Source organism: Pezoporus wallicus, unplaced genomic scaffold, assembly GCF_028554395.1.
Source record: "Pezoporus wallicus isolate ANWC-B61680 ecotype Strahan unplaced genomic scaffold, APGP_CSIRO_Pwel_v1 contig_8047, whole genome shotgun sequence".
Lineage (NCBI taxonomy): Eukaryota > Metazoa > Chordata > Aves > Psittaciformes > Psittacidae > Pezoporus > Pezoporus wallicus.
In genome coordinates, this window is record NW_026639548.1 from 2,555,478 (window position 1) to 2,568,706 (window position 13,229).

General features: G+C 38.0%; 1 protein-coding gene across 16 annotated transcripts in view; it reads right to left on the reverse strand.

The window, feature by feature from the left end:
- EP400 (E1A binding protein p400) overlaps window positions 1-13,229 on the reverse strand; it is a 47,441-nt gene that overhangs the window by 29,282 nt on the left and 4,930 nt on the right. For 14 of the 16 annotated variants that reach the window (XR_008972861.1, XM_057414963.1, XM_057414967.1 and 11 more), the window contains 16 exons: window positions 11,322-11,409; window positions 10,799-10,906; window positions 9,703-10,085; window positions 9,159-9,461; window positions 8,205-8,390; window positions 6,690-6,830; window positions 6,500-6,578; window positions 6,172-6,224; window positions 5,009-5,063; window positions 4,585-4,674; window positions 3,272-3,379; window positions 2,300-2,493; window positions 1,946-2,123; window positions 1,135-1,271; window positions 791-960; window positions 145-319 (listed from right to left, as the gene is read on the reverse strand). Coding sequence is in view for 15 of the 16 variants with exons in the window: in XM_057414963.1 (XP_057270946.1) it covers window positions 145-319; window positions 791-960; window positions 1,135-1,271; window positions 1,946-2,123; window positions 2,300-2,493; window positions 3,272-3,379; window positions 4,585-4,674; window positions 5,009-5,063; window positions 6,172-6,224; window positions 6,500-6,578; window positions 6,690-6,830; window positions 8,205-8,390; window positions 9,159-9,461; window positions 9,703-10,085; window positions 10,799-10,906; window positions 11,322-11,409 (2,448 nt within the window). In the remaining variant the exon portion in view is untranslated. The remainder of the gene's footprint in view (window positions 1-144; window positions 320-790; window positions 961-1,134; window positions 1,272-1,945; window positions 2,124-2,299; window positions 2,494-3,271; window positions 3,380-4,584; window positions 4,675-5,008; window positions 5,064-6,171; window positions 6,225-6,499; window positions 6,579-6,689; window positions 6,831-8,204; window positions 8,391-9,158; window positions 9,462-9,702; window positions 10,086-10,798; window positions 10,907-11,321; window positions 11,410-13,229) is intronic. The other 2 variants (XM_057414965.1, XM_057414962.1) reach the window with 1 other exon arrangement.

The following is a 13,229-nucleotide window of genomic DNA, read 5'->3' on the forward strand; positions in this document are numbered from 1 at the left end:
ACTTTGTCTGAACTGAACAAAGTGTTCAGAAAAGCCAGAAACTTCAAGCTGAACCACAGCTATTAATTTCTTCTTTCTTTCCTATTTTTTTCCTCCAACATCTAACTACGGTAGTAGGACAGATGAGAAAAAATGACAACATACTCTGTGTAACCTGATGACCAGTTTATGGCAATAATCCTGGTTCTCCTCATTAGGTGCTTTTACTGGAAAATCTAGGTAAGGTCTTGAAATTCCCGGAATCAGAAAATGTACCATGGTCCACAACTCCATCAATGTGTTATGCAAAGGAGTGTCTATCAGAAGTAAACGATGCTGGCTGTGAAGAGTAAAAGATTTTAAAACAACACAGCATTTAGCTAGCATCATTATGAAAAGGACACCAATATCCGAACACTGCTTACTGTAGTTCAGGTTTTTTGTCAGATACACAGAAGAACTAAGCACAGAAGAAATTTAAATCTAGGCTAAATTATCTTTTTACTCTTGAATATACCACCAAAATAAATTCTGTGTTGCAGAGCATCAGAACACACAAGGGGATCTGTTTGGGAGCATGGAGTATCGGTGAAGAAGAATTATAGTTATGACAGTGGCCACAAAAAAATCCTGAGCATGTCTCTCAATCCTGATGGCTTCACTGAAGACACCTCTGCAGGCACATGTTGCACAGGAAATCGGGCAGATCAAACCAAGAGGGCTTTTATCAGTTTTCTGTTAAGAAGAGAGCTGTGCAACATGAAGAGAGAAAAACTCACTACCAGCAGGAGAACAATTCCCTGCTCCTTACCAGCGGAGACTGAAAAGTGCCTCCCAGTGTTTTTCAGTCATGTTCTTGATTTGTTGCATCTCATCTACTATTAAGTATTTCCATCGCATTTTCATAAATGCTGGGTGGCCTTTGAACAGCTGCTTGTAGGAAGTGATACACACATTGAAGCTGTTGGGTTCTGTCCATTCCTACAGAAAAGGAGACAGAAAATCTAAGACAGAATTCTCAAGTATCTTACAACCAGCTATTTCTTTGCTAAGAACAGAAAGATGCTATGACTCAAATAAATGTTTAAGTGCAGGTTAAAGCTGTTCCCATCTAAAATGGGAATACAACAGCACAGAAGTTGCGAAATACAGTACCTGTCTTTTTGCCCTAAGCTCCCTCTGGCTACCAAAGTAGAGAAGTATTTTCAAGCCCGGGCACCAGCGTTTCAATTCCAGTTCCCATTTCAATATGTTACAGCTCCGTACAACAACAAGGTGAGGGCCCCAGTTACCTATAGGAGGGGAAACAGCAGTTAACTATAGGAAGAGACTCCTGAGAATTCATGTGGTTTATACTCTCCCCTGATTTTTTTAAGTGCGGTGCACTAAATTCATCGTTAAAAGTGAGATCCAGTAACAACAGAGTATTTTAATGACTAATCTATACTTTACTATTCATTAGACACAAAGGAAGTACCCTTTGTGCATCTATTATCTATTTTTCCCCTCAACTACATCAACTGCTTGAACAAGAGATACTACTCCCAAGCTACCACCTTTGCTTTACTTATGTCCTTAAAACGTCCTCAGTACACCACCACAATAAGTAATATCTGAGATGATATGCAAAACACACTTGTTTAAGGGTTCATATTTACTCCTTCAGTTTAACTATTTGTGGCCATTTGGTCATTACACAATTTTTTAAGGCTTTTTTATATCAGTGAGCTAGGCTTCAGATGAATTTTGCCACTCAGAAGGTAACAGCAGATTGCTCAAACAATGTAGTTGATAGGAAGACACCCCTATGCCACACAATCTAAGACAGTTTTTCTGACATAATCTTACTCTGTGCATTATCTAAAGTCTGATACGGTTCAGCAGAAATAAAATGACCCTAGGCTACAATCCACAAAAACAATGTTGGCGCAGTACCTGTCTAGAATTGTTGGACAAATAAACTTACCTTCATTACAAGCCAAGTGGGCAAAAAAGGCAATAATTTGTACTGTTTTTCCAAGCCCAGCTTCATCTGCCAGAATGCCATTGAGATTCTTCCTGTAAAGCTTTGCTAGCCAGTCCAGCCCAATCTTTTGATATTCTCTGAGAGGCCCATACAGCAGCGATGGAGTATTGTATTTTATCTGTAATGTGAATAATTTCATACTTTTTTTCCCCAAGTTAAATTCACAGAGCATGCCACAAAACACAACCATTCTATAGTTAAATAACTAGAAAATATTTAATATGATTTGTTGCTAAAATCTGCAAAATCATGTAAAAGTGAGCATACACAGTAGCAGAAAACAGGGAGTCTTACCGCTGTTGTTATCCTGGAGCTGCCTTTAGGTAACAGCATTTCTGCTGCAGCAGCAACTTCTGCTATGTCTCGCATATGCTTCTTTGGAGGACTTGATCTGTCTATACCCTTGTACTGGTCAATGCTGAGGAGGGAGTCTATGAGGACAACTTCTTTCTGAGGACTTTCCCTATCAGAGATATGGTCTTCTATTTCTATGGGAAAACAATTACATTAGCATTTGTAATAAACTTCAGTAGCGGATACACAAATGAGTTGAGATGGCTGGAATTCAGACAGGGGTCTAAAAGGAGGCAGCTAAGTTAAAAAAAATCTGTGATTTTCAGGCTTGTCAAGCTAACACAAAAATAGCCTAAGCTCAGGATCATGTACATGTTCTGGATGTTCACACTTTGAAAGCTAACATGACCATTAGCTTTTCACAGTTTCTAGGGAGGTCCTCTCATACTACTTGAAACCTATCTTCAAACATGTAATTCTATCATCATGTTAGTACAGAACAGATGGCAACTGTGTAATAACAGCTAGCTATGAAAGCGTACTGTTTAATTCAGTGTAGAGAGGCTCTTCTACAGCTCACTATTGCTCCTGAGCATTTTACACATCTTGACTTTAAGACAGACAAATGCTACCCTCTTTTCCTAAACTGAGAAATTAAAAAGAAAGGAAGAAATTCTTCAAAGAGCACTGAGTAATAATTAATAATTAAAATCTGTAATATTTAGTAATAAGAGGAACAAATGCAATTTTTCTAATGACCATTCCAAATGCTTAGCAAGTAAGCCACTGCACTTTCCATTCATTCCTGTATATAACATTCTTCTTCACTTAAAACTAAAAAACATTTTAAATGTGATTCACTCAGTTCTTGTTTTCCCTTAGTATAAAATGCCTTTTAATAGAGACCTGAAGAGCCAATCAACTTATTTGACCTTGCAAGTCAGCACTTCTTCTAAACAATAAGTAACTTACCTTCCTCACTGCTATCCTCTTCACTGTCAGGCTTTGGCTGGGGCCAGTGAAAACTTTCTGCAAAGGCACCTTCATACATCTTTAGTAAATCTTCCAAAGGCAATTCAGCTGAAGGTCATTAAAAGATTAAGTTTAAAAATATGAAATCTGGGAACAAGCAGTACCATTGTCTTTAATCACATTACATTCTTCACAATTGTATAAAGCCAGTTCTCTAATCAGAAGTCAATGGAAGAGGTAATTATTAGGCAGATTATGGCAATATTTATTTAATGACCTTGATTACAGAGAACACTTTGCAATACACCAAGCCGTCTGCTCACCCAGCTTGCTTTTTGCTGTATTATAAACCCACCATACAAACTGACAGTAAACCAGGAAGTAGGGGGACCAAATCCAGCCAAGTGGCCACTCAAGACTTCAAAGTTCCAAAATGGAGCTGTACCTCAACCCTGCTAAAGAGTATCTCCCTGATTCCTTGCCTGATGTGTTGAAGCAAAAATGTGCTTCATGACTGGCAGTGGCAAATCAATCAGGAAACATCCTCATTAGGAACTTGGCTGACTGGCCAAGAGTTATAATATCTCCAACTGGCCAGCTGGCTGCAGCCACTAAGCTGCCAAACAGACCAAACAAGCTGATTTGGATACTGCATATTAATCACCAGACAGACTTTGCTTAATGGGAAGCTTGCCTCTAAAAATCAGCAAGTTTTTTGCCATGATAAGTGAAGTGATCCCCATGGGATACTTTGCATACATCAAGCTCAGCACAGCAGTTGCTATGTTGCTAATGAAAGTGAGTTGCTGCCAGAGCATTGTTCCTAAAAGCCCCTTATGTCCAAGTATTTATACGCCCACCCCCAAGACTGGCATTTCAGGGCCCTTTCAGACCTATCAGGTGGGTCACAAATCCCTTCTGAGATACTCAAGACAGTTGATGGTAAAACATTCATGTTCAATCTGATGCTCAAGTGGTGTTAAGTATTTATCATGCCCTCCTAGAATTTAGGTTGAGAGCTTTTGGTCTGAGGTTTTAAAGAGATGCAGTGCTTCAATAGAGGAATACTTCTTCTCAAGCCACCTTGTCTGATAACTAGGTAAGTATACGGACTGCTTTATAAAGTACATCATATATGTCCATCATCTTCCCATAAACTAACTGCTACAGCTTTCCAAAAGGGAAAACATATGACTGAACATCTGAATGCATTCAACTTCCCATCTATAACCCTATTCACAAATATAACTGCTGCGTGTTCTCACTTGTTCTTTCAGAACCTACCACAGAGGAGCATCAAGCTACATGCCTACCTTCTTTGGCTAGATTAGACAACTCAGTTTGATGGTTTATGTTTCCTTCTTTAGCTTCTTGTTCTTCAATTGTTTCTTCTTCATCTTCAACTAAAATAAAAACAAAAGCTAACTTACACAATAATTCAGGAAGTATGTAGTTTTACACACATGCAGTGTACTAGCATACAACAGTATCTGTGAGTTAGCAGGATTCATAAAAAATATATATATATAAAATATAAAAATAAAAATTATTTTCAAACTTTCACTGAAGCTCTGTTAAGTAAAATTGCCTATGAAATTGCCTATCTAATCTAAGAAATGGATGAAGGTTGGTATTTCGTTTATGAAAAGCAGTAATAGACCAAAACCCTGTGCGTTTAGGGTTTTAATATACAACAAGTATTACACTATAGGTGGACAATTTTGAAAAGTGACTTACCTTCCTCATCAGTCAAAGACATGCTTGCCTTTCTTTTCCTTCCAGATGATGAGCCCTGACATCAAATAATGAGAATATTTAAAATCGAAAAACAAATTTAGGGAGGCTTTTTGTTTGGTTTTTTTAAAGAAAGCAAAAAAGTGCCTTGCAATCACAACAGCACTTGTTAATAGATACTTAACACCTATTAGTACTTTCCTGGTCATACAAAAGCAAACACTGCTTCTGTACTGAAGGTAGCATGCAGTCAGCCACTCCAAGTGTTTGTGATTCAAATTGCTCAGGTCCAGCTGCAGCACAAAGCCATAGTACACTCCTTCCCTTAGAAACATTATGGAGGCACAAAACCTTTTACTCAGGTTGAACTGAGGACTCAATTTTCTCTCGCCAATAAAAAAGGGATATGGCACAGGCCTACAATTGTTCAGTCTCAGCTGTCTAGCCATGGTTTAGTCTCTGCAAATTAACACTCAGACAGTGCTAGGCCACAGTTTGGCTGATAACACATGGTAAAGCTTGTTCCTAACAAGAAATTCAGATGCAGGCATTCTGCTTGGTGAAAGGGGAGTATTTCAGTATGTGGGCACCAGCTGTGCCATGCCAGATGGCTCAGGGTCTCAAAACAATCCCTCATCCATTTTTCTCCAATTGTACACATGCAGCCAAGAAGTCTTAGCATGCATTTTGCCCAGGACAAAAGACAGAAAGTTCATTCAGTTTGACCAATTCTGTAACATACACCTACATCTCTCAGCAGGTAAATCACCACTGAACAGATGAAAACACACTTTCATAACCCACAAAGTATAACCCTGGTTACAGTAGATAAAACTCCTGGCCAAATGAAGTCTGGCAATCAATTTGTACATCTTTTTGGTCTTGCAACCTTAGAATGAATGATTCAAAGCCACTGAGTAGGTAGGAATTCTTCCTTTAAAAGACACACGTCAATCACAATCCACTTCCTCATTAAAAGTTGTGGTTTATAAACAGAAAAAAATTGTATTTGTTCTTGTGACTATATGTTCAGTTGTCAGTAACTATACAGAAAGCTGCCTGTCATCACCATGTATTTGAGGAAAACATACCATATTTATCAAGATTTTTCACATAGCTAATCATATTTAAACGAATTTGATGATTTTAAGGAACAGAAGACTTACCATTTCACTTTCTTTTTCCAGTAAAAGGTCTTCTGCAGTTCTTGTATCCCTACCTGGAAAATTATTATACTTGATGTATGCATTAGTCACTTAGCAATTTTATGTTTCTTTGTGAACTTTTAAATGCATTCAACATAAAATGTAAGAGATGTTAATAAAATCTAGCAGAAAACCATAAATATGTGCTCATAGTTCAGATCTGTTCACAACCTATTATTAGCATCTCACAATTCTATCACCAACAAGATGAAACTCCACTGAGTGAAATTCCGTAAAACAACAGCATCAGATTTAATACAGGATTTCTTATGAAATGGAATACAATTACCTTTCCTTGAAATTCTCTTTAAATTCAGAGCTTTTTTCCTTTTCTCTTGAAATTCAATTTGCAGTTTTATTTCAACCACCTGAAATGTAAAACAAGTCTAATAAACCACTTACATTTTATAAATCAATTGCCAAAGATGGAAAGAAACCCCCGTAATACTTGCACAAGTATTAATAAGTATTAATTTTACCTGTTCAATGTTAGACCAGAAGTATTCTATTTCTCTAGCAATTGATGCAGCAATTCGCCTTAGCTTGTTTTGTTCTTCCCTTTTAGCTCGCTCTTCATTAAGTTTCTTTTCTTCATGATACCGAGCCACAGTTCTTACCATCTGAAATAGCATGAGATACACTGAATTAGGTTACCTCAAAATACACATCATTGCTTTTCTTGAGGTTATAATGGTTATCAGCAGTCAGATTCTGACTATAGCTTTACACACAACCTCTTACCTCCAATATTTCTAATTCCTACTACACCAGTAAAACAACAAACAGAAAACTCAATGGGAAAAAGAAAATACAAGAACTATAACTAAACAATCTAGTAGGAAACTCTTATTTCACTGTTCTCAATAAAAAACAGGAAAAAATCTATGAAATTAGCAGCAAACTTAAAAGAAAACTTTTTTTGAGACAGCACATATGAAGTCATAGAAATCACACCACAAAATGTCAGAGACCAAAAGGCAAAATGTGTTCAAAAGGAGTGTACATACATTAATGAAAGATTTAGTCAATGGCTGTTAAAGACTGACTTGACTGCAACCTTTAGCTCGGAAGGTCCTAAAACATTGACTTCCAGATGTATGAAGCATACTGCCAGAGGAAGCATCACTTCATATTTGCCCTTCTTGTTTCTCCTGTTCTTAAAAAGCTACCATTGGCCACAAATGGAACAAGTGCTTCAAATCCAGATTTAAATTATATTCAAAATGCACATCTTCATTTTACAAAATGATGCACCTATTTCAATACTTTGCTTCTAGGGAAGGGGGTTCTGAGTTTCAATCGTTGTAGAATATAAAAAACAGCATAGTAATTTAAACTGATGACCTTCAGTTGCTCTCTTCATTATATTAAACTGGTCATAAATGTACCAAAAGAAGATGCAACATTGCTGGAATCCGTAGAAACCTCTTGCTTATTGTAAATAAATCGATTTTATATATTTCATCTCACACCACCACAATTTCCATTCCATCACTGACTTAATTATCCTCTCTGTGCTGATCTCTAGGGGAAGAGTTACAGAAACAGTTCTCCATCACATTTCAACTGCTGTTTCTGAGATTAAGAAAGAATTAAGACAACCACACCAAGCGAAGCTGCTTACAAAATTCTGTGTTTACTCTTCATGGGAAGGGAATAACTGATTTGTGAGATAAGACACAATAGCTGTACTTTAAATATGACACAGTCAACATATCGACTGGGTCCCCTAAACAAGCTGTTTGATTTCCAGAGGAATAAAATCCACAAAATCCAAAGCTATTAATTCCATCCACAACCAATAAAATTATCTAGCCTGTTTCAAATGCTAGAATATCCAAAGCTGACAACACGACTTCTCACATAAGTTAAAAATCAGTGCCTTGTATTTCCATCACTTCTATCTGCAGAAAAAGATGGTTTAAACAGCTTTGCTACCAAGCTGAGTGACACCAAGACTGACTGTTCTGAGTCGAAAAACGTTTTTCAAGTACCTTTTTAGCAGTTGCCATCTTCCACTTTCTCTCTTGGGCAAAATCAGTTGCCATCCACTGCATTTCTTCCAGCAAATAATCCCAGTGAGATTTTGGTCTTGGAGCCTCTTGGAGTTTAGGCAGTCGCCTGGGGGACCATAAACCTTCCTTTCTCAGTTCTGCTATTCGCTGATGGATTTGATTTTCCTTAGAAAGAAGTACTTGTAGTTACAATGAAGCTACAGAATGCACTTAAAACAGTAGCTGAACAAATAATTGCTTGCACTTCATCAAAATAAGTGAAAACAGAAAAAGGTGGAACAGTATGAACAGCGTGACACATGCGTTACAAATATCAAGTCTGAACGCTACATCAACAAAAAAAATGCCGGACTAAATTCAACCTAAACATAAAGAGAATCACAGTACTTCAACCTGTATTACAAGAGGTACTTTGTTAAATAACAGGATAAAAAAGGTTCACTGGCAGCAAAAAAAACAACCCAAGTTACAAGACAGATGCAAACTGCAATCAACTAATCCCTTTTTTTCATAAAATGAAATTGCAGATGTATTTATCCACAGAAGACAAATATATTTTCATTATTAATACTGCTGGATTTTGTGAAAACACAAGCTCTCTATAATGCTTCTGTTAAATAAGCAAAACACCTTCGGTTAGCTATAAAAAAAAGTGAGGTTGCAGTCACCTTGAGTGACTAGACAGAATCAACATAATAGAAATAGAAAGAACACAACAGTACGAAGACCAGTAAGTCTTCAACTTCTCTGACTGCCCATAAAAGCAAACCTCAGTATGTAAAACAGACAGAAAAAAAAAAAAACCAAAGCCAAAACCAAACACCCAATCCCCTTAAAAATCAGCCCATTTTCATAACTCAAACACATCGCTCATGTTAATTGTTATCTGTGTGTTAACTGCTCGTAAGTTTCAGGGAAAATCAAAAATCTTACCAGCTTTACTTGCTCAGCAAGCTTGTCTTGAGAATTGTCCTGTGCTATTACTGCTGCATTCTGAGCTGGACTTTGTGTTTTAGGTGCTGCTGCTACTGCTAAGCCTGGGGGTTTTGATGCAATAGGAGACAGGGACTTGTTAGTTGCTGGAGAGCTCCTGTTTGTTTGTACTGGATATGTAGAAGGCGGTGTTGTGCCTGAGATAGTTGCTGGCACAACAGATGAGGTAGGTGGTAGTGTGTTTGCTGTAAGACGCTGAGAAGTCTGGGCAGGATCTACAGATGGTCGTGTCAGAGTCACAGTCTGCCCAAGAAACACATTTGTTAGTGCTAAGTTCAGGCTTCAATACTGTCTTAGTCTACACTACAATAAACATAATGAGGTCTTTAATAAAAAATGTACACCTGCATTTTTATAAGGAAAGGACTTAAGTGTCCAGTGGAATTAAAAAAACCTAGTTTTTCATGTATTTCCAGAAAGATAACGTTCTTGGATATTACTGGGCACTGAAACAAACATTTCCGCCCCAATAAAGTTCACATACCTGTTGCTGTATTGTAGCTTGTGGCTGTGATACTTGGTTTGGTGCTTGTCCTTGCACATGGATTGTTGGTGGCAGCACCTGCTGTTGAAGTGGTGCTGGAAGTGGAGCAGAAGTCAGAGGTACACTTTGAGACTGGATCTTCACCTGAATCTGAGGCTGAGCTGGAGATTCCACTATCTGCGGCTGCTGCTGTGACAACTGCAGAGCAGCTGGAAGAGATGTCATGGGGACGTTTGCAGGTTGCAGTCTGCCTGGCAGCTGTGGTGGAGGTGTATGCAGACTGGCTGCATTCTGCACAGGAGGGCCTTTAGATGGGTCATACTGCTGTTGACTCTGTTTCTGTCCAGTCAGCTGTACAGTCTGAGGGGTGGGAGGCATTCCACCTACAAAGCAAGAGGAAACATAGCACAAATGAAATGAAGACATCCAATGCTCTTAACTGATACAATGAGGAAACCAACCGCAGATAGACTAATTTGTTACTTACTTTGTCACAAAACACCATCACTTGAAAATACCACATCACAATCACAAAATAAATCACCATTACAATAAACAACAAAATATTTCATGCATAGGACTGCAACTAAAATATGGAGCATGGCAACTATAGAAAAAAAAACACCATGTCATTATGCGTCTTCTGAATTTCTTATAGTAAAAAGAAAAGAAAAGAAAAGGACTGGTGAGCTACTGGAATTCAACCTAAAAAACTAGTTTTGGGTCGAAATACTTAGTTCTCAGTACATTCATTCTAACACATATTCTAAAGGTTGGCACAACTAATGAATAAAAATTTGTCATGATGTTGCAAATTAGGAGGTTTCCTTTTCATAAATCATTGGTTCAGTTCCAGAATTCTCAAATTAACCATTTTGCATCAGCACCTGTGACGTTTTTCCATGCCCACATGCACCTCTGGAGCCCGTCACTCAGCTCCATAAACAAACCAGGCATTGCATACCAAGTATTAATTTACATGGAGAAGTGTGTGGTGGGACTAGGATCTTGGCAGGCCAGAAGCCCAAGTTTCTAGTCCCATCACTAACATCTCCTTGTTAAATTAATGTGCAATTGGCATGTGGTGACACAGTACCTTGTGCCGTTGGCATTAGCTGTTGAAGAGGAACTCCTGAAGCCACACCCGGGTGCTGAAAAACCATCCCATGACGGCCCACTTCAATTCGTGGTCTCTTAGACGAATCTGTGATATTCAAATTCCATTTATGGCACGGTATAATGGAATGGGTTCAGTTTTACACAGCAAACTACTACACATGATTCCAACATCAGCTCAGAAAGCTACGACTACTATACATGTGTAGCATTTATGAAGAACATGCTCCAAGGGCAGAGTCCCTCTAACATCAAGTTGGCCATCTCCAATCTTCTTAGCCAGAACAATCAACCTAACAATGTCTCCATGCCTGCCAAATCCAGTCCTATTTATTGTGAGTGGAGCACACTCTTCACACAGCACCATTCACAATAGATAGTCCTAAGGATTTGGCAATTCCCAAGGTGAAGCAAAACTGTATTTCAAGGGTTACAGAACAGTAGGCTCCATTCACTGTTTGGGAAAAAGAGAACCAAAGTGTAATTCTGTCCGTGGAACATACCTGCTGCTGCAAGTGCCTGCTGTCTCTTAAAAGCTTCAATTTCTATGGTGTTCACAGTCCCCGTTACTGGAGTCCCTGTATGCGTTTGCTATTGGAAAAAGAAAACAAATCACAAAAGTTCAATCTGTAGACAGTCTAACACCAAGATGTAATTTACAGAGCTAGAGGCCAGCACAGAACAAGTCCTTCAGAATAGCTGTATGATAAAGAAAACAAGACTCATTCAATACCTGCTCTAAAGTTTCAGATGTCCATAATGCACAGTCTTTGTTAAGTTTAAATTTTAAAACAATAATTAAATTGATGATGATATTGAGATGCAACAGAAATCACCAAGTTGATTCATCAAGTTGGAGTTTAGCTTCAGCAAGATTACACAGTGCATGAAAACTTTCTAATTACTACATTTAATATTGGCTATGATGGTAGAGAATACATCTCAGATAAGCCTTTCAGCATCAAACTCTGATGGCAGCCTCATGTACAGGATTATTGAAGCAAACAAATTTGGGTATATGACAATTCCCATACTCTTGGGTCCTCAGCACAACTGTTAAGTACCTACTAACACCCATCAGTGTCTGTGAAGCCCAATTCCTTTCAGTGAGTTTCCAAGTCATAATTTTAAATTCTCTTTTATAGTTGGCCATGCTATACCAAATATTCTACTATAAAACTTAATACAAAAAAATAAGGGCTATCCCAAGAATGGTCTTAAGAGATTATAGCCAAAAAGGCAAACGGGGACTTTATGTATGGCACCCTCTATGCCTTAAATAATGAGCTAATTTAGCACTCAAATTCTCAAAGTGTAATTTTCTGATGGTGAGAGCCTTTGCCATATTGATATATTGCACAGGCTTGCAAATGTTGTGAAGATTTATTATGACAACATAGCAGAGACAGCAATTTCCCAAAAGAATTTTCTAGTTTATTCACAAGTCTTTTCTTCTCTGATTTTTAACAGAAATTCTACCAATGTAAACTAAACACCAGTCTCTGTTGAAATAAACCATAGCAATCACAACCCTGCATCTTCAATGCTTCATCAAACACTATTAATAAACACAGCCAACATCACCTTAAAATCAGTGGGTTTCAAACACTCCTTTTGGGGCTGAATATACCTCATGCCACTCAGATTCTATCAATAGCTATGAATTAATAACATCTACTCTCTTTGCTGCTGGTAGGGTGTTTTCAGCCACTCTAGCGATACAGCTATAGCCTTAAGACATGAATTTCGCATTTAAGAATGACTCATATTCATCCCTAATGGTCATGGTTCACTGTCATTTCACACCCAACATAGATTAAGTTTTCAAAGGCTTGTCTTCTCACAAGGCAGACATGCAGCAAGCTTCAAATCCAACAGCCAGTGTCTGGCAAAGCATCATACGCATTGAATTTTCAGTATCAGTCACAAAGACTTAACTTTGTACAATGCTACTGAATTAACAAATTCAGCTTGTCCTGTTTGCATCAAATACTTTCCGGGACACAAGTTTAAGAAAGTATTTCCTCCAAACTCTGTTTCAAATGCCATTTATTTGCACTCTTAGCCTGGATGATTACATACAGCTTCAGGCTGCATCTCTAGTGTAGGACTTCTGACTGACATTTCCTAAGAGTATGCCTCCCAGCTGTCTGCATTATCATAGTGTAATTTAGGCCAGACACTTCAAAGAGCAAAGATGTTATGCCTTTCTAATTTGCAGCCACATACCATTAATGTTAGACTAAAACTGTCCTAACTTTAATTAAAGTAATGTCGTTCTCTGGAGGTCATGATTATTATGCAGCACGCCCACAATAATCATTCTGAGTGCTGCACTTACGCACCAAAATTTGAATGATGATGCTGATCAGGACACATTGCTTCTCTATAAACAGTCACAAAGAGAAAGG